Genomic DNA, 21,143 nt, shown 5'->3' with positions numbered 1-21,143 from the left:
CATGTCTTTTTTGTAATCAGTATTTGGTCACATCCATGAGGGCTTCTTCAAAGCTAATAGGTATAGGACAGATTTTTTTTTTTTGGAGTAAAAAAAATTGCCAAATGCTAGCATTTCAAGGAGAGACCTAAGAAGGGATACTTGCAAATGGGATTTTAACAAAAGAAGACAGATCAAAATCAGGTCCCAAAATGGACACAAATAAAGGTGTAAAGGCCTTTAACTTCACTTTTTAAAAAAATGAAAAAAATGAATCATGATTATTTGGCAGCTGTTACTTGAGCAAATCACTTTACACATGTTGTTTCTGTCTCTTACAAGAACCCTATGAAGGTAGGTAGGTATGAATCTTAGAGGACAGAAGCCTAGATGATAAGCAACTTACCTAGTACCACAGCTGGTTAAGTGGTGAAGAAAACCGATCTCCCATCTATCCCACTGCATAGCTGGTATTTATTCCACATCTCACTTACAAAAGACTCCCTGGTTGAGTTTTTAAAGGCTCATCTGTGTGTGTGTGTGTGACAGTTTCTCTTTCCCTTTTTTTTTTGCTTATTTCCTCCCACTACTCTTTTAGAACACCTGAATCAATTTCAAAGTTTAGCACCCTACAAAATTCAAACAATTGAGGGCCATTGCTTGGAAAATCTCAGATGGAATATTTCAAAGGCTCACAAAACTCCAGCCTTTGTGTTAAAATCCTATGCATAAATGAATCCCAACTCACACTGCTGAAGTGCTGATGAGGGGAAAGCATTGATTTTACTTGCTTGGCAAGGCCAATCTTGTTCTGCCATCCTGGGGTATCCTCCCTTTAGCCAGGTATTGCCCGCTCTCAAGCATGCATAGCGAGGCAGCTCTGGACTGACATTCATGGCTCGTAGCAGCTCTGAATTTTCTTTCTTTAAGGGAAGGGGAGGAAAAAGGGAGCTTGAGACAGTGAAGCACTGTCTGCCTCTGGAGAGGGACTAACAGTGCTTCAATGTGTGGCAAAGAAGGGGATGTCTTTCATGGTTTCTTCAGTTTGAGAAATCCAGGTGTGGGTGGCTCTAGTTGTTTCCCACAGAGAGGTGACTGGGCCACCTTCAGTGATCCAGCGGAGAAAGTGAGAAATATTTTAAGAAAATTTTTTATAACAGTTCTCTAGAAAAAGGAAAGGCTCACACTTATCTCAAAAATAAATGTTTATTTAAGTTAAATGAACAGTTCATTAGTAAAAAGAAAAATGCTTATCTGCAGATCAGCAGGACAGGATGCATTCTAACGCGTGCCTTTAGAATTCTGAAAATCCTGAGTGTGGTAACTTGGTTGTATGTACTCGACTCCTGAGGCATTTCAGGCCGTTAATCACTTTTTATTATCAAGGGACTTTTTTAAAAAGCCATAGAGTTTTGTCAAAGCTAGTCATCTTGTTCAAAGAATTCTCTTAACCACCACCCCACCATCCCCTGCCAGTGCATGTGTGTAAATTGAGAAGATAACCAGGTCTCAAGGGTAGATTCCAGAAAATCTTAGGCTCTAGTCCTGGAATTACAGCATCATCATTCAGTTGATACAAGTCTTGGCTCTTTCATTTTTTTTTTTACCTTGTCTCTCCCTATGAGAGCCTTAAAATCTAAGTTATATTGTGTTGCAGCTTATTTCCTCCAATATCTTATATAGAGGAATGATGTTGCCTGTCCATACATTCCTTTAGGGAATCTTTATCTTTTGCTTTGCAATCCAGTAAGGTACTTCTACTCTACATGAATGGCCAAGAAAAAATAATTCTGGAACTTCAAGCAGCTTGTAGGCATGACACATAGATGACAAAGTTGTTCTGTGCTGATCATCATGATATAATAGTGTTAGTGTTATACTTCCTGAACACTGCCCTATTGGACTCTGGCCATAACGGGCATCTGAGACAACTGAGAAATTGCTGAAACATCTTAATGTCAGTAGTAAATGGAACTCAGCAAGCATACACTAAGCTACATCCAACTTGAACTTTACATAGTACTGCCTCCTCTTTTGAGCAGAGATGGCAGTGAACACATATGATTTGGAGTTACACATTGTTTGTAGCCTCAGTTTCCATATGGAGATAATACTTACCTCTTAGGGTTGCTGTAAAGATCAGAGAAAATACATGAGAGCAATTATTTAGCACAATATTAAGCACATGGTAAGAACTTAAGGAAAAGTTAAAGTGCTTTAGCTGCCATACAAAGTCCTTTTGTTCCCAAATATGGTTCTGTATCCTAGAAAGTAAAGTTAAACTTTCTTGAGGCAGAAACATATAAGTTATGTTTCTAGGGTTTAAACTTAATCCTTTAAATCCTTTTTAACTATACAAAGGCTGTATCCCTGCCTACATTTCAGACTTAGATCTCATTAGACTGATAGAGTGGAGAACCCTTGAGACAGGATCTAATGCATGTCACACTCAATGAGTAAAGCACCCTAACTTTTATTGGTAAAGTCACTTGCCGGTTCTTAACCTGTGCTACAATAAATACAAACAGGCCTATCATTGATAGTGATGTTTAGCAGGCATGTTTGCCTTGCACACACTAAATGCCAGACTGTGCTGAACTTCTCAGGTACATTTTTGCTTAACCCTTAGCATGTCCCTGCAAGATAGCCCCTATCGCCTCCATTTTACTAAGGGGATTGGTAACTTGCCTGAGAAACCACGTGCAACACTGACACAGAGGCCTGTGAGGTTCAGAACATTGCCTTCTGCTTCTAAGCAGAACCACCTTGCCACCAGTCTTTCCTGTTATGCACAGTGGGAAAAAAATCACTTTTGTTATGGCACAAGGTAATCTGCAGAGACTAAACTCCCCATCCTCAACCTGTCCTCTTCCTGCCTTAGTTGACAAGGGAACTGGGAGTCAGCAGTCCCATCTTATCCCCTTTTTTCAGATATACAGTGCTCAAAAATGCTATACAAGATTCAGGAGATACCACAGAGAGAACACTACTGTAATCAGTTTTTTAGTAGCTAATCTATGGATCCCCAAATTTCACAAATAGGAGCTCACCGCCAACTCGTATTCAGCTTTTCATTAGTGAAGGTAGAAATGAATGAAGCATGCATGGAAAAGGCTGATCATCCTTCGCATGAACCCATTTTGAACCGGAAACTCTCCACCCTTGATTTGAGAGAACTAAGTCCCAAAATGCCACTGTTTCACCTTCAAATTCATCCCCCCAGTTTTTTGGAAACAAGATACCTGCAAAGCTTTTTCTACATTTATGTATTTCAGAACTTCCATAATTTAGGTCCAGGATATGATTGGAACATGGCAATACATTTCTCAACTTTCCCAGAGAGTCAGGCTGAACACTTGATTATGAAATCGAATTCAGGGACTCAAGTTTAGCAGGTTGCATTCCTCACTCCTGGACCTAAGTTATCATAGCAAATACGCTTTTTCCAAGTTTCCCTACCACTAAGTAAGGAGTTTAGTTTTCACTTGAGTTCAAAATAATAAACTGCTTCAGTAGATAAGATTTCACTTGGAAAAAATTCTAAGGAATTATTCCAGTTAGGCCACATGATCCAAGAGTAAACCCCACTAGAATCTTTTGGTTGGGATTGAGATAAGTTAGATGGTAGCTTCTAGGTAAGCCTCCTGTTCCCAGGATTCTTAACTCCATTCTTTTGTGATTTAAAACCTGTCTATTGCACGCAAGGAGTGCCCTGCCACGCAGGGCTGTCCCCCGTGTAGGGGAGCCCAACACGCAAGGAGTGCGCCCCGTAAGGAGAGCTGCCCAGTGCGAAAGAAAGTGCAGCCTGCCCAGGAATGGCGCCGCACACACGGAGAGCTGACACAAGATGACGCAACAAAAAGAAACACAGATTCTGGGTGCCGCTGATAAGGATAGAAGCAGTCACAGAAGAACACACAGAGAATGGACACAGAGAGAAGACAAATGGCAGGCGGGGAGGGGAGAGAAATAAATCTTTAAAACACACACACACCTGTCTTTTCACTTCTGAGAAAGATTTTCTGACTTCAAAAGTTACAAGGAACAGAAGCAAGTGTCAAAGTTGAAGACTCAATTTTTTTTCTTTGAATTCACCAAGAATGGAACACCATAGGCTTGGAAATGATACCATAGCTTTAAAATAGCTCTAAGAATATTTTATGGGTGCTGTTTGAACTAGGACTATTTCTTACCAAATCAGATAGCTTGCAAAGACCACTTAGAAAATTTGGACTCAAGGACTTGGTTGAATTTCTTTGCCTAAGGCTATAAATCTGTTTATTCATCTACTGTCAGTTCTTTGTAGTAATTCCCAAAGTCTCTGGAGGACCCACTTCCAGTCACTTCATATGACAGGCTCATTTAACTCCAAACTCTCCTTCAGTGTTCAATAACCTTTGTATTTTACCTTTTAATCAGTCTCATCTCCTACATTAAATTCTTTTAAGTTTTTTGTTTTTGTTTTTTCTCTCTCCCCCCTTCATTGCCCACCCTCCCTTGTCTGCTGTGTCCATTCGCTGTTCGTTTTTCTGTGTCTGCTTGTATTTCTGTCAGTGGCACCCAGAATCTGTGTGCATCATCTTGCTGTGTCAGCTCTCCATGTGTGCTGCACCACTCCTGAGCAGGCTGCATGTTCTTTTGTGCTGGGTGGCTCTCCTTACAGGGCACAATCCTTGTGCATGGGGCTCCCCTATGCAGGGGACACCCAGACATGGCACGGCACTCCTTGCGTGCATCAGCACTGTGTGTGGGCCAGCTCATCACATGGGTCAGGAGGCCCTGGGTTTGAACCTTTGACCTCCCAAGTGGTAGGCAGATGCCCTATCTTTTGGGCCAAATTCACTTCCTTCCTACATTAAATTCTAGAGGTACAGCCAAGTTATGCCAATACATTTCACACAAGACTCCTTAAGTTCCTGTTTGGGTCCTAAAACCCACAGCTCTGCCCTGCATGAACTATTATTACATCATGAATTGATTAGAAGTCTAGCCATATACTTATTTTTATCTCATAGAAATATTTAGCCTCTTTATTTCTTTAAGTTAATTTGAACCTCTTAAGTAAGAGTTTGTGTCTTTGTTGTGACTTCTTATTGTGGAGAAATGGTATAGGATTAGATGCTTCAGATTCTTTGAAGATTGGAAGTTGGAACCTGCAACCTGAAAGTAACACATTAGAGACGGCATCCAAAGGGAGATGACAGAGAATAAAGCTTTATTTTGTCCAGAAAAAGCGACTTTGGGTTTTATTGTTGATTAACACTATATTATCCCTGTAATGGAGCAGAGGGGTGAGGGTAGGAGGATGCTGTCTCTAAGCTTCCTAAAAGGGAATTTTGTATTACTCTAATTAAAAAAAATAATCATTCAATAGTCTTGTACCACAGCAGGGTTAAAGCACCAAACAAAATGGCCTTCAGAGTTTAGCTATGATCAATGTCCACCTACTTACCAAATAGGCATATCAGCCAACCCATGTCAGTAGACTGCATCCTGTTCAGTGTGACAACTATTTGTAGTATAAGGAACAGGTAGATAGCAGATAATCCTACCTTAATAATTATGGCCTTCTCCTTTTACATGCTTGACCTCCATCCCACATGCAAATAAAAGTTCCTAGCCTATCCTTTTACTTTAATCCATTTGACCAAAATGGGCATATTCATTAAACAAGACAGAGAAGCAACTTCCCTCTTTATCTAAGGTTACTGGTTTACTTGCAAGATGTCAACTGCCTTATAACCCATGTTCAAGAGGAATATGGCTTATCCACCAACCCATTTAGCTACTTAAACACTGCTCTTTTCATCCTTTTGCCACTGCATTGGCCACTGCGTGGATTCTCCACCCCACTCTGGACTTGGAGCATCTTTCTAGTACTGCAAACCTTGTAGCCTTGTGCCTTGGCATCCTGAGACTTTAGATAGTGGCCTGGCAAAACTGATGAAGAACTCACTAAACCACTGTGCTACTTTTATCTCTACCTATACTCTTTGTCTGTTTCATACAAAAAGCTTCAGAAATTGTCCACAGAAAGAATCCATCCTAAGCCAGGCAGGCTGAAAAAAACATCTGAATTAGGAGCTAATATAACTATATTTTCCATGAAGTCACATTAGAACAGTGTTTTTCAAGCTCTAGTTTATATCACAATCATCTGAAAGACTTTTGAAAACCGATTTCTGAGTGTGGCCCCCAGAATTCCTGATTCATGAAGTCTGGGATAGGCCTGAGAATTTTCATTCCTAACTAATTCCCAACTGATGCTGATGCTTCTGGTCCTGGGAGCACACTGAGAAACACTACCTTAAATTGTTCAAGAACGACACTACTTGTTATTCTCCCTAACTTTCTTCATGATAAGACTTTCTAGACTTTTATAGGAAGAAAGTCCTTTCCCATGACTTACAAGGCACTTGTCCTTGACCTATATATAATGATAGAATGTGGAAAACACAGCCTATTTAAATACACAAAGCAGAATTGACTGAAATCCTAGCACATGTTTCTGGATCATGAAACAAGTTAATGAGAAAAGAAACTTGCCTCTAAGCAAGAGGAGTTCTAGGTATACAGTAAGGTAGCTACTTTTACGGAATAAGAAATATTTGGGGAGCAAATGTTAAATGGTATCTTGCTCTTTAGTTAGTTCTTGGTTGTAAGAGAAACTAGACCAAGTACAGGCTTAGTTCTACAACATCAAGATCTATAGCTCACATATTTAGTTAGAATACTTGATACTACTTAGACTGTTTATAGGAGTTTATCCTAGAGGAATAGGCACAAACCATGGTTAAGCTGCATGGTTTAATTTTTTAGCACTTGAAAAAAATGTACAGTAGTTTGAACACTCAGTCTTTGCAAACCTCCATTGAGGTCAAAGATTTCATTCATACGTACAAAATTAGTTTACAAATTTTTTGGCAATTTCATCTTAGTAACCCGTTTTATCCTATTGCCATTGCCCCAACCACTGAAAAAGTTTACAATAATTTACATAGAAATATTTTCAAAGTGCTTAAGAATAGTGATTGTTCTCTGGGTTATTTACAGGTGGCCTATACACTATATGTACAGGTGGTATACACTATAGCACAAGTTTCATTGCTGGAATATGGCTTTCTAGGGAAAGTGCATATTTGGCCAGAGGTGGCAATACTGTATAGAAATTCAAGGGTTACAGATACTTGGTAACCATATCCAAAGCTGAAGTAGAATGCGGACAGGAATATTTACAAAAGTAATATAAAAATGGTCAAGTACACAAGCTTGATCCACACAAAGATATCTTGATCTTCTTCCAGACTGCAGGAAGAAAGACTTCAGCTGCTGGTTCGGTTACCCTTTCGAAGTGTGGTATTATGGTTTGGACCTCAAAGGTTGAGACTTATCTCAGAAGTCAAGCTAGATCATCATCGGTGCTTACAACTGATATCTGTGGAAAAGAAAAAGTTTGGAATGAGCTTGGGAATCACTGACTGCTAACAACTCCAGTCCCTAAAATGGACCTTGCTTTTGAGTTAGTCATTCAAAGAGCAAATGTACTTGGATACGAAACAGTACTGAGTTGTATACTAAGGCATTCAACTTGAACTATGACTACTTGGTAGAGTGAAGAAAGAGTGTAACTGATTCTGCCTGTTCTAATTCATCATTTTGAGACCTAGAGAAAACCATGAGAAGACAATGGTATGCCATGAATTGGCCAGTTTGACAGCTCGCCAGAGAGCTGGAGAGGGAAGTGTTCTGCGCTCGTTTAGCTTTGCCTGTTCCCGAAATGAAAACCAAATACTTCATTTGGATTTCATAGGAAGAACAAGTGATTAATGCTACTGCTAAAAGAAAAGTTAGCTAGCTCTAGTAGGTGGGATAGGATACCTTCCCATATAACCCATTTTGTAATTTAGGCTAAGTGAATCTTGGCCTTACATACTAACTTTAAGTCAACTCCCCTATACATAACATTCTAATTTACCTTTAAGTATCCAGTAGGCAACTGATTAACAGTCAGAAAGAAGCCACTTGGTTAATGCTAAGCTTTACATATAGTTTCTATATCCAAAATATCCCAAATAATAGGTGGTGAGCTTAAGTTGAACTAATTTGCCTTTCTGTACATGTCAAATACTTAGCAATTGACTTATTCTAATGGGCTAGGCTGTCTAATTTCTAGGTATTGGATGAAGTTTTTGGTGGTTTAATGACCCTAAGCCTTCTATTGTTGCTCCAAGTTTAGGAATTTTCACTAATGGCTTTTCCTAGCCCACGCAGCTGCAGCTCAAGTTAGTGGTCTCTGTTCCAACCAGTCTCACTTCAAGCCATGGTGTGGAAAGATACAAAGGTGACTTACTGCTGGATAGGTGTGTCCAACAGAAGCACTGTGTCTACCAATGTCTATTGAGAGGTCCTCCTCAGTAGTCTTCAGATACACCGGATTGTCAAAGTTCATGCTTTTCATGTTCTTGTGTTGCCAGTTCCGCCACATTAAGTAGCCACCTACCGCGGCCATCGCCAAGAGCACTGAAACAAGTTAGAGGGTGATTAAGCAAGGTCTAGTTTCAGAATATACAAAAAAGGCAGAGTTCAGGAGTCCATGAGAATTGACACTGATAAAAGGTTCATGTTTTATGAAGCTGGGATGATAAGTTAGAATACAAATGGGCCAGCATCTTGGAAACAAGTTCAGACCAGTGGTTAAACATTATTCTGTGGACTTGTGCTGAGCTAGCCACTTGCATCTGGTCAAGTGGACAGTCCAGAGCACACTACCCAGGCCTACTGAATTAGAATTGCAGAAGTTTCTGAAGAGCTCTTCAGGTGGTCCTGGTATATTAGCTAAGTTTAGAATCCAGTAATTTAGGACAAAGAGGCCATTACAGCAAATTGCCTTAGAAGTCACATATCCAAGAAGAGCTTTAGAGGTTCTTTTCCCTGGGTTTAGGAATTCTTAAGTATTTTTAATTTCCCTTCCCCAACTCTTCAAGAAAACATCTAAGCATCTGTGTATCTAATCTGTATGAAGCATTAATACATTTTTTTAAGGGAGAATAGAGTTAATACTTGGTACTTAAAGGGACTTATTATAAAAGGGGATAAGCTAGGCTAACAACCCCAAAGTGGGAAGCCATAAGCACCTTTCACATAATAACTGAACATTTAAATAACTGCCAGTCACTTTGCCAAGAATGCCAGTGAAGAGAAAAGTATGGGCTCTTACTCAGCGTCCCACACGAGAGAGGAAGCAACTGTAATTTGTGCTCCCTCATGAGTACATGAGAGTCATAGTGCTATGATAGTGTAAAAGGCTGTGAGAATATGCAGAAGAGTGTCTCTAGAGGGACTAGAAACACTCATTTGTTGTAAGAAGTCGACAGGATGCAGATGTGTTGGGAATCCTACTTACAGAGAGGAAGGATGGCCCAGGCAGCAGACGTCCCTCTGGGGGGAACACTGACCTCCGACACTGCTGTGGTCACATTGATCCCTACGAGGGAACAGAAGGGATCAGTTCAGAAGGATCTGAATTCAGATGTAGAAAGCTACCCATCAGGTGGACAGCCTCATCGCTTTCTGTCCATGGTTGATGTTTAGCATTTACTATAATTGAACTGTAGGACAGAAACACCTCTGGCCTAGAAGGACTTGAGAGTCACATGCTGTAATAGCCATTTAACTAACAGTTCTTTAATAGGAACCTTAATTAGTCAGGTCAGGCTAGGATTTGCAGGTTCTAAGTCTTTGGAGATTAAATATGTGTTATCAATCAGGGGGCAGAACTAATAGTTACAGGTTGCATTAATTTAAGCGACAGATACAAAGAGTGTGGCTGTTAGTTGAAATTAACGGTTTGCAGTACTGAACCCAATACCTCCAGGCACTAGTCCACTAGTTGGTACAATTTCTGTTATGTTGGTATCTTTTGTATCTCTGTAAGGCACAGTGGCTGTAGTACCTGAATTATAAAAACCAAGAACCTGGTTAATGCCAAGGTTCCAAAGTGGGTAGTTGTTGAGTCCATAAGCCAAGCAGTGGGAGACTATTTTAACACCATTTTAAATAGACAAGTCCCTGCTGAGCTAAAATGCATGACTGATGTGTCAAAATTGAGAGAACTGGTGGTCTTCAAGCAAAAACAGAGGCAAGATACTTGGGACTTTAGGCAGAACAATCAGCATTTGGAGTCAGACAATTCACAAAGATGCACAGATACACTTAATGACCCTCTACACAATGTCCCAGGCTCCTGGACATTAAAGGGAAGGCTCTGAAAAACAGATTAACAGGCACACCAGTCTTAAGTACTGCCAGATTGTCTTGCAACTATTTTCTCAGTAAACTGAACCAGTCCCTGCAGTGACCCAGAACTAAGCTAATAAAAACCTCCCCTTATGAGTTCCTTGCTCACAAACATGTGTGCTTAATTCATCACTTAATCAAAAACCAAGATCAAGAGACTAAAATGCAAGTTTGGTTAAAGTGTGAGTTTATTAAGCTAGTGTCACGCACGGAAGGCCTGTAACCAGTGCTTTCCTTTAAGCATAATTTCATTCCTCCCACCTTCAAGGAACATATGACTTGTTTAATTACCTGCAACTTGGCTAGCTCAGGGCACTTATGGGACTAACGGGTACAAATTAGGATGTGGCTGGTTGTTGACACTTTGGTCAATATCTAGTCTAATTCTGAAATGGGTTAAAAGTCAGTTCTTATGTAATGACATGAACACCTGGCATACAATTATAAATGGTATGTTCTCACATCTATTCCAAGAGTTAGTAAAACAGAATTCTTTAAAACCAGACTGGTCTTTATAGCTAGTGCATTTTACATTGCCTGTTGTCTGCCTTGCTTATGCGTGAAAAGCCAAAAGACTTACTTCTGCATTCTCGGCCATTTTCCTCTAGATTGTACCCATTGGGACAGGAACAGGTATATTTTGGAGAGTGATCATTAATCTGTGGTGCTGGCAGGCATAGGTATTCACATCCTCCATTCTCCATGTCTTCTTCACACCAATTTTTACCTAGTTAGCAAAAAAAAAAAAAAAAGAAAGTCCTTTAGGTAGGTGTTCCAATGCTTAGTATATATAAAATCCTGTTCTAAATACTGAGTCCTTATCCTCGAGGAGCTTAAGCTTCTCTGCTCCATCAAATATCCAATGAAACCAAAGCAGTGAAGACTAAGCATCAGAGGTACAAGCAGCATGCTACAAGAACACTACAGATGTAAATGGACTTCTTGGAGATAGAATCCAAGTTATGTCTTAAACGAGCAGGTGGGGAAAGAAGATGATGAACCAGGACTGGTACTCACTGTTGGTTCAGAGCTTAGAGTGAAGGTTCAGAGGAAGGAGACCAAGCATGTTCTCCTGGCTCTGTCTTGCATTATTCCCACAAAGTGGAAGGGAACCCTGATGCAGGCAGCTTTGAGGGTTTTTATTTAGATAGTACCAGCCAAGTGTTTTGTGCAGAGGACTGACAGGGCCAGAAATACTCAAGGATCTACACAATCCTACATAAGTTACCTAGTAATGGTGAAGGAAGGGAAAGTTGGTGGCACAAAAGCTACTTTGGTGGCTACTGCCATAATCTTAGCAAGAAGCTAAGAGGGCCAAGAGGATACAGAAGAGACAGAAATAAAAGGTTTGACACTGAGGGTTGAGGGACAAGAAAAGCACGGAAGTTCTGAAACCATTTCATCAGGTAGCTAGACATAGGATATAGAGAACACCAAGTTTAAAGTGTTTGACATAAGATATTAGAGGACAAAGTTCCATTTAGAGAAAATTGAGGTTCTGAGGAGCTACTGAGATCCTGCAGGGAAGAGTCATGCTGCTGCCTTTAAAGTAGCCATTAAGCATGTGTTCCCCCATGTTACCTGATGGCTGCACAACCTCGTGATAGACAATGATGTCTTGGGCATCATTAAGATTGTTAACTAGAGTGGCCAATTCCGATCCAGTGAATTTATTGGCACCATAGACCGCTTCATTTTCCCCATCTATCCAGTAGACACGGTCCTAAAACAGAACCCCCAAATTAGCATGAATACTTAGGATTAACAAAAGTCAGTGTGTAAAGGCATCATTCTTTCCTGCCCATTTAATGAATCAAGTTTATTTAATGCTGGTCTGGGATGTTAGATGTAAAACCGTTTAAGACAAGCAAGTTCAGGTTTCTTGAAGTGCCTCGAGGAATCAGTACTTAATTTGTACCAGGTTTTAAGTAAAAGCAGTTTCTCAAGTCATGCTCCTTTGCCCTTGTCCCTATGCCTATTATTCTCCCCAAAGTGCAACAGTAACTCAAAGGTACATACTCAGATGTTAGACACAGTCTTACCTCAAATATTGTTAGTGCGAGAGGATGAGCTAGGAACTCCAGAGACTTTAGGACTAGCCTACGATCTTGGCCATTCAAGTCCACACTGGATAACATGTGCAACTTGGAATCAAGCCAGTAGAGGCGGCTTTTTATAAGGTCTAGATAGGAAAAGAATTGTCATTGTATGATAAGCCACAACTGCTCTTGCTTACATTTAAAATACTAAGGAATCTAATATTCTACATCCATGGTTCCTTCTACAGCAGGGGTTCTTAACTAAGGCCCCCAAAACCTCTCAAAGCAGTAGGTAGAGTCCATACCCATGTTCATTTTGGGGGCTGAGTGCACTCCTAAAATTCTCCAAGTAAATGACTTAAAAATGCTAATCACATTATACAAAGTATAAAAAGAGGTTAGTGTTTTATTTTTCTTCTCTGGTGAGCCAGAATAAAACTGTTAAAAGCTTGCAACTCAGGAAATACCATGATACTTGTGCCACAAATATTAATTATGAGACTCCTTAAGGTCCAAGATTCACTGTATTTGTGTCACATATTAGGTCCAAATGGACAACAAAGCCAATAGTTATGAAAGATATGTTAAGTTCACCATTTCACTTATATGGCTCAAGTCCTCACATCCAAACCTCCTGCTCTAGAAGGAACAATGAGAGTTGTCAGTTATAGTCAATTTAACTATGGAGATAAGTTAAAATGTTATGAGGAGAGTTGAATTGGTAGATGAGGAAGGAAGAACATACATACCAAGGGCAATTCCATTAGGCCATTGAATGTCCACTGTCACCAGTGGCCGTCTATCAAATCCATTCATTCCTGCCTTCTCTATTTTAGCTGGTTCACCCCAGTCCGACCAATAGACAAAGCTGGGAAGAATTAGATTAGAAATAAATCTCAGTGATTGAGAAGGAACAGAGTTGTAGATAGAAGCAACAGTTCGAAGACTGCATGGAAACTCAAAAGGATAAATTCCCTAGAGCAAACAGCACCAGGGTGTGAATTACATTCTCAGGAAACAAAGTTTAAGGCTAAGAATCTACAAGCTCATTATGAACTATGTTAATCTATGCAAGTCTGATACCTCATTTTCATCCCTAAGCATTTCCTTTAGGGAAGGCCAATTCTTCCAGAGGAGTGAAAGATTAATAACCTTTATGTTTGGAAGCAGGAACCAGATGACTGTGTTCTAAAGTGAGTTCACACGGCCAACTGGGATTACTACAGCTTGGGTCAACTTCCTAAACTGTCTTCTGTATAACTTAGTGGCAAGGTGGGGGAGCCCCTCTGTGAAATGTTTCTAAAAAAGGTATGCTTATTTCAAATGGACTTTCAAACAATTTCTACTTCTACATGAAAGCCTTAAGGCACCGTAGTTACCACGATTCCCATGATTCATGATAGTACTGAGTATTTAATACAGTGTGTTCAGGCAAACTTTAAAGACCACTTGGGCTGAAGGGTGGGCAAAAGCATTCAGATACGGCTCGTGGTGTACATCAAATCTGTACTCTTGTTTCATTCACGTCAAACCTGCAGTCAGTCATTGTGCCCAGGAGAAGAGCCTGTCACAGACATGAGGCCACTCCAGGGTTTCTCAGCTGTGGCACTACTGACATCTTGGACTGGATAATTCTTTATCATGGAGAACTGCTAAGTCTTGAGATTTAAGTACTAATTCAAGTATGAGCAAAGCTGCAGGCCTTCACAGATAGCAACCAAAGGCTACATGATGGAAAAACACAGAATACAAACCCAGATAATGGGTCCACAGCTATGGAGGCAGGCTCTCGTAAGTCAGAGTTAAACAGGAACTTCCTTTTGGTTCCATCTAGGGTAGCCACTGAAATAGTCTTAGAAGCCGCATCAGTCCAGTAGATGGTCTTGTACACCCAATCAACAGCAATGGCTGCAGGATTATAGACATTGTCGATCATTTTAACATGTCTACCAACCTTGTCATCAATTGAGGCACTGAAACAGAATAGGTCACAAGAAATTTAAGAGTTTGGCACACTAGAGCTTGGAGACTGGACTTTCTGCTCACAAAATGGTCAACAACTTCACTCAGAAAGAACTCTAGTAATAGCACTGCTCACCACTTCAAATCATTTAACCATGTTCCTTACTGATACTAATATTAGTGAATAATATTGTAGGTAACCCTTTGTTGATATGTCATCTATATATAAGAGCTTCTAAGTGAATCCATTTGTTTCAGTAGCTATCATCTGACCTTCTATTGTTCACAACAGAAACAGATGCCACTACCATTTCTATTTATAGCAACAAGGAATAGTTAGTTCTCAATTAACTGTATGTAAAGGGGAGGAAATGTGAGAAATTAAGATGCCATCAATTAGTTTTATAGCTGTGGACAAATGTTTTGCATTTGTAAACCGTCGGACGTTTGCATAACTGTTGGTTTCTAAATAGGAAGCAATAGTAATTTAATAGTTATAGAATCAGTGTTTAGATTTAATATGACAAGATAATTAGATGCTAGACTGGAACTAAAGACAAGAGAAACTTGTATGCCAAGCCTCCTTTTCAAACCTTCCCACCATGCCAAGACACCAAGACTAGAACTGAAAGTTACCTGAAGATGGCCTTTTGGCTTAGATCAGCCCAGAATAGATTCTGAGCAGCGATGTCAGCATCAAGGGCCACAGTATTTCTTAGCTGTTCCACCAGTTGGATATATTCTTTCCTCTCCAAGCCAACCTTCCTGATGTCTCTTCGATTAGTGAAGATAAGACTTGGCTCTTTGCCTACAAGACAGAAGTCATGCTTATTTAGTCTCGCCGTAAGAAGGCAAGGTTGTCCTAAGTCACCTCCTCTGCACAGAGGAGCCCTCAGGGCCCAGGTCCTCCTGAACACCTCAGCCATACCCCTTCCTGGAGTTCTCGCCCCTGCAAGTGCTTCCCACGGGTTAGGAAGGCAGTCCTGGGGCCTCAGTGGTCAAAAGTGAATAGGGTGGCCAATGAGTAACTTAGTTTCTCATTTGAATTGCACTGAAGTCTCAGAAGCAGGAGGCAAGCAAACCTGGTAGGTATCCACTGTATCATATGCAAAAGGAATGACCAAGGCAGGTGTCTGGGGAATGAGTTTAGTAGCTTTGCTCTTGCATGCTATTTTAATTTTATGTTTAATTTGACTGGTCACCGGTGCTACCTTTCATAAGCACTTACTCATAAAGGTACCAGAGCAACATCAGTCCAAGTCCATTTACCTACTGCCTTGCACACGCCAGTGGCAAGATCCATTTGATAGCCACGACTACATTCACACTTGTAACCGCCTTTTAAGTTGATACAAATTTGACTGCAGAGTCCCGGATTTTGGCATTCATCAATATCTAAGAGGGAAATTAGAATTAGTTTTGTTGTTCCTATACCTGACTAAATATCTACATTTTGCCCTTTGCCATCACCCCCAGGGTTCACAGGTGCTCTTCTTCCACTCACCTCCACAGATTTTCCTCTCTATCAGTTCAAACCCAGCTGCACAGTCGCATTCATAGCCTATAACTAGATCTTTGCAGATATGGGAACATCCGCCATTATTGACCAAGCATTCATTTACATCTGGAACAAAAACATAGCTAAGTGACTTGACAGTTTATTCCATGTTAATCACTCATTAACATTTAAAGTCTAGGTTACTTGTAAGAACTTCTACTTAGCCTGATCAAATCTTTAATTTGTCCAAGGCCTCATCACTTGTTTCAAAGATATGCATCTCAAGGTGGACTGGGGGAAGAGTTAAACCTAATCTCTTTGGTAAACTGCCAGTTGGTATAGCAGCATTTAGTCAAGTTTCTATATTGCTGATCAGTATCAGTGATCTGTAAGGTTAAATGTCTGTCACTGCCTGGACTTTAAAATCATAAGCCTAACAATCGAACTTAGTTGTTAAAATTAGGCTAACCACACCTTTTTCCCTCTCCCTGCCTTCAGCAACTCCCACAGAATGGACTGGGAGAGAGTGTAAACTACAGCATAAACTATAATCTATATAATAGTTTACAACATAAACTATAATATAAAAGTGTAGCAATGCTTCAAAATGTACTCATCAAATGCAATGAGTGTACCACACTAATGAAAGACGTTGTCGATGTGGGAGGAGTGGGGGGTGTAGGGAGTAAGGTATATGGGAGCCTCATATTTTTTAATGTAACATTTTATGTGATTTATGTATCTTTAAAAAAAGGTAGGCTCCAGGCATTATTCAGGATCTAAACAGCATTAGCTCTGCTGGATCTAAGGCGCCCCACTTTCTACTGAAGCAACCCCAGCACTTACGACATTCTTTCAGGGGCTCGTCACTCCAATCCCTGCAGTCCTGCTCCTGGTTACATACTTTACTGATGTCTATGCATTCCCCACTTCTGCACTTGAATTTCCCAGGGCCCGCACACTGATTGACTACAAAGAAGAGCACAGAGCAGAGAGTCCATTGGTGGGTGTGACCAGAGCAGCACTTTGGCTAACCAACAGGAAGAGACCCTTACCGTTTTTGCAGTGGACTTCGTCAGAACCATCGACACAGTCCCGGATGCCATTACACTGCCTGCTGCCATGGATGCAGCTACCATCCTCACACTCAAACTGGTCAGGTCGGCAGGTCCGAGAAGCTACAGAGAGAGGGAATGCTGTGCAACGAAGCCAGCCGAAGCGTCCCCATTGATACGTGGAAGGGCAGGACACGTGCCACGCAGGTAAGAGAGCTACTTACGGCAGTTGATCTCATCGCTGCCATCCTTGCAGTCGGGATCCCCGTCACAACGCCACTTCTTGTGGATGCACTCGCCAGAGCCACACTGGATCTCGCTGGCCGGGCATTTGGTGTGTACCACTGGCTGGCGGCCACACTGCTCAAGGGACTCGTCTGACTGGTCTGAGCAGTCAGCATCATCATCACACATCCAGCTGATGGGGATGCAGGAGGAGGTGCCGCACTGGAACTCGTGGGCACCACAGGTTGGTGGGGCACAGTCCACCTCGTCGCTGCCATCGCTGCAGTCGTCCTGGCCATTGCATACGAAATTCCTGGAGATGCAGCGGCCACTGGAACAAGTGAACTCATCAGTGCTACATGTGATGTTGCCTATTGAGAAAGAGGACACCCCATTGAAAGTGCATCAGGATGGGTTTAAAATCTCTTGCCCAAGAACCTAATACGTAGTTCTCTGATCATTAATACTAGATTTCTAGCTTAAGTGGAATTATATCAAGATCAAGTCCCTGGAGTACTAGGAAAGAGTCTGTAAAAAATGCAGAAGCTCTGTGAGTTAAGAATAGAAACAAATACCAAGAAAACAGTTGAGGACTAGAAATTAATTTGAGGTGAGAACTATAATTGACTCTTTAAGGGATAGTGATCAGTAGATTGAAATGAAACAAGGGATTTCATTTTGGAAGGCACAGACTGAGTTATCCTTAAATGGACATACTGCTTGTCAGGCCAGAATATCCACAGCCATGGATATCAGGCATTGGGTATCCAGGCAATGCAATACACAGCAAGGATTAAGACACTATTGCCAAAAAGAAACCATTATATTTTACTACCATACACGGCTCCTTCTTTTTCCGGTCCTTTAAACAAGGATCTGATAGAACCTGTCTTACTTTCAGATCTTAGAAAGTCACTGCTAGGGCTAGAATCCTAATCTAGTGGCCAAGTATGGTAATAATGATAAGCTAGTCATACTAGCCAGTCTGACTCAAATTTCTGCCAAATGATTTAAGGTTACAATTTGGTGGTAATTTGGATGGAGACCATGACTCTCTTGGGAAGCAAAGTCTGGTTTTAAGAGGGAAACACTTGGCAGCTCTAGGGCTTACCAATACATAAAGCTCAATGCTAGGATTGAACACTAAAACTCATTGGACTAGGTGCAGTGGTATCAACCTCAGGAAATGACTTCTACAGGCAAGACTGGTATTTCGAATGCAAGTGCCCACAGCTCGCTTGTATACTAGTGCATTAGGAGGCCCGCGCTTATCAGCCTTGGGAGCTGTCGGTTTTAGAGGCCCTATAAAAAGGGCGGTAGCTTAAAAGAGCATTCAAAGCAATGTTTGTTTAGCCTAGCGATTTTCCTAGGGCCTCACCTTTAACATGTAGCATTTTATAACACATTCTTCAAGAACAGATACGTGAAAGAATAGGAAACAGAGTTAGCTTTCACAGATAGGAATTGTGACAAATGACAAAGATGCTATGGTTGGGTAGACTGTGCTTTGGGTATCTCCTAGCAAGATGTTCATTCATATTTCTGTGCCAGTTGAACCTTTGAAACGGTGACACCTGAACCTAGTTTTGGGGCCAAGAAGTGCTTGTGTGATACTCAAATAGTTTATTCCAATAAACAAATCTAGTTCCTACCTATGAAGGCCCCTGTCCCCCTCTAGTTTTATTGAGCCAAAGTAAGGAAAGCACATAAGTAACTGTAGTAACAGAGGCGAAAGCCCACACAATTGCTGTGCACTGAGCTACTTCTAAAAAAGGTGCTTTGAATGCCTTACCTTCTCACTTCTGTTTACCTAAAAGCAACACCAACGCAAGCACTGGTCAATTACCACGTGAACTCCTTTCAGAATTTTAAGGCAGTTTCTAAGATTAAGTAGTTGAATTCTAATGTTGAGCAGATCGTGAAGTCACTGAAAAGTTAGTCAGTGTAACTGAATCTTCGTGATTAAGTCAGCTTCCCCGGCCCACCCTTCTTTGAGGAAGAGGGTCTTTAGGATAAGCCACTCAACACTGATCTTCTTACCACAGTCTTCTTCATCTTCTCCACTGTCACAATCACTTTCACCATCACATCTCCAGGACACGGGGATACACTGTGTAGAACGGGCACCACAGCTGATTTCATTTATGCCGCATGTTCTCATATCTGTTGATGATATACAGTCTCAAAAGAGCCTCAAAACTCATCAGTGCAAAGCTGCTGCTCCTGAGCTGCCTGGAAGTGGTGACACGTGTAACTCAGTGGACTGGAATACCGGTGAAGTTCGACTTCGTATTTGAAGCCTGGTTAGATCCTTCGCCAGCTCCGTTCCTTAGAAGCCACGCCAACCCATGCTACTTGGAGGACACCTGAGGGCCTTGACGGAGTCATTCCTTCAAGGTTCCAGGGCTGTTCTCAATTCTGGATTTTTTTTTTTGGCATAGTTAGGTTTACAGGATGGCCTGCTCCCAGACCATTATTTATCTGTTGGATATAAAATAGCATACCTAGATATATTATCACCTAATCCCAACTTCACTAAAGGTCAGATGGGTTAACATCTATGAAATCTTCCTTTGCCTAGACTCCTTTATAGGGCTCCTCACAACCCCCTCTAGATATGCCTATTGCAAAGTAGGGGTGTGCTTTAATTCTTGACTTTACCAGGTCATCCTCTTTCCAGAACATGGCTTTATCTATGATATCTCACCTGCCTTGACCAATATTGTAATTACTTCTCCTCACTTCTTGCCTGGAAAATTGAAATGAATGCACTTATCCCTCTCTCTGCATGTAATCATATTCCCGACATAAACTTTGTTCATGTTCTTCCTCCATTTTTAGTGCTTCAACAGGCCTAAAACTGAAGTCCAAGACATTCTTCATCATGACATTCAAATCCTCTCCAATGGCCCCAAACCAGCATCCACTATGACCTCGTGGACTTTTTCCTGAATACAAGCCTAAGGACACAGCTATATATTTGCATACCTATGACGTTCCTCTTATGTAAGAATCAGTTATAAGATCCCTGTTTCAAGAATCAGTTATAGGATCCCTGATTAAATAACTCTAGTTTAGACATCTGTTAAAAGTCACTCTATCACCCTGTTAATAGCCACATTACCTCTTTAATAATAGCTATTTTAAAAATATAAGATGTTCTGCATTTAAGAGCTGATTCTTGGTCCATGGAGGACCTCCACATCTTGACTTGCTTCCAGGACCAAAGCTCCCTCTGTCCAGAGTCATTATTATCAAACACAAATCTATGCACCTAGTCAAGGAGTTCTTAATAAAATCTGCTGGCTTTGGTCTTAAGTATTCAATAGTGAAGCTACCCAAGAGAATGTCAGTCTTGTTAGACTAGGGAGAACATTCTTTAAAGGAGACTGATCAACTGTTAATTACTTGACTGGCCTTGAAGTCAATTGGTCTAAACTTTAAGGGAGGCAAAGAAAACTACTATCAAGTATTAGAGGAAGCAGGACTTAGGGCCACAAGGCACAGAGTGGCCTGGAAAAGTTGGATTCCAAGGCAAGTCACACTCACGGCATTGTTCAGGGCTTTCATCAGAACCATCTTCACAGTCAGGATCCCCATCACACTGCCATCTGTTGGGAACACACTGACCATTGTTGCATACAAAGTCCGACTCCGCACACGTCTTCTTGGCTACAAAAAGAGAGCGTTTATTTGCAGGATTAAAGTTGAAGCCGCCTACCGAAGAGTACTACCTTCACATTTTGGACTAAGCTATGCATTTGGGTGTATAGTATTCTAGAATTAAAGATGAGTCAATAAGCATTCAACTACCATTATCCAGAGGAACTTTAGAGAAAGCATTCTTTCTTCAAAGGACGAAGGTGTTCAAGACTTGGAAGATACCAAAATTGAGACAAGACAATGGTTGCCCATAATCTCACAACTCAGGAATATCTACAATTAAATTCTTGCCTGTTTTATAATGCTGAGATTAAGCCATAGTTTCATCTTCTTGAAGCATTTTCTTCTAAATTATTAAAGTATTTCATAAGTTTAATAGCCAAACATTCCATCCTATGACTGGACCATGGTATAACTGTTCTAGGG

The 21,143-nt window shown here is 40.9% G+C and overlaps 1 protein-coding gene across 9 annotated transcripts in view; it reads right to left on the bottom strand.

The window, feature by feature from the left end:
- Positions 1-5,177: 5,177 nt before the first annotated feature.
- Positions 5,178-21,143, bottom strand: part of VLDLR (very low density lipoprotein receptor) — a 33,028-nt gene continuing 17,062 nt past the window's right edge. For 3 of the 9 annotated variants that reach the window (XM_058301769.1, XM_058301768.1, XM_071216705.1), the window contains exons 4-19: positions 20,604-20,726; positions 19,095-19,217; positions 17,054-17,425; positions 16,830-16,952; positions 16,621-16,743; positions 15,781-15,900; positions 15,546-15,671; positions 14,913-15,084; positions 14,069-14,287; positions 13,064-13,182; positions 12,318-12,457; positions 11,857-11,998; positions 10,856-11,002; positions 9,383-9,463; positions 8,330-8,499; positions 5,178-7,414 (exon numbers count right to left, since the gene is read on the bottom strand). In XM_058301769.1, coding sequence (XP_058157752.1) covers positions 7,379-7,414; positions 8,330-8,499; positions 9,383-9,463; positions 10,856-11,002; positions 11,857-11,998; positions 12,318-12,457; positions 13,064-13,182; positions 14,069-14,287; positions 14,913-15,084; positions 15,546-15,671; positions 15,781-15,900; positions 16,621-16,743; positions 16,830-16,952; positions 17,054-17,425; positions 19,095-19,217; positions 20,604-20,726 — 2,336 coding nt within the window. In that variant the 3' untranslated portion in view covers positions 5,178-7,378. Of the gene's footprint in view, positions 7,415-8,329; positions 8,500-9,382; positions 9,464-9,847; positions 9,932-10,855; positions 11,003-11,856; positions 11,999-12,317; positions 12,458-13,063; positions 13,183-14,068; positions 14,288-14,912; positions 15,085-15,545; positions 15,672-15,780; positions 15,901-16,620; positions 16,744-16,829; positions 16,953-17,053; positions 17,426-19,094; positions 19,218-20,603; positions 20,727-21,143 lie in introns of all 9 variants that reach the window. The other 6 variants (XM_058301767.1, XM_071216704.1, XM_058301771.1 and 3 more) reach the window with 3 other exon arrangements.

This window comes from Dasypus novemcinctus, chromosome 8 (assembly GCF_030445035.2).
Source record: "Dasypus novemcinctus isolate mDasNov1 chromosome 8, mDasNov1.1.hap2, whole genome shotgun sequence".
Taxonomy (NCBI): domain Eukaryota; kingdom Metazoa; phylum Chordata; class Mammalia; order Cingulata; family Dasypodidae; genus Dasypus; species Dasypus novemcinctus.
The sequence above is the reverse complement of the archived record's forward strand: the minus strand, read 5'-3'. Positions and strand labels throughout refer to the sequence as shown.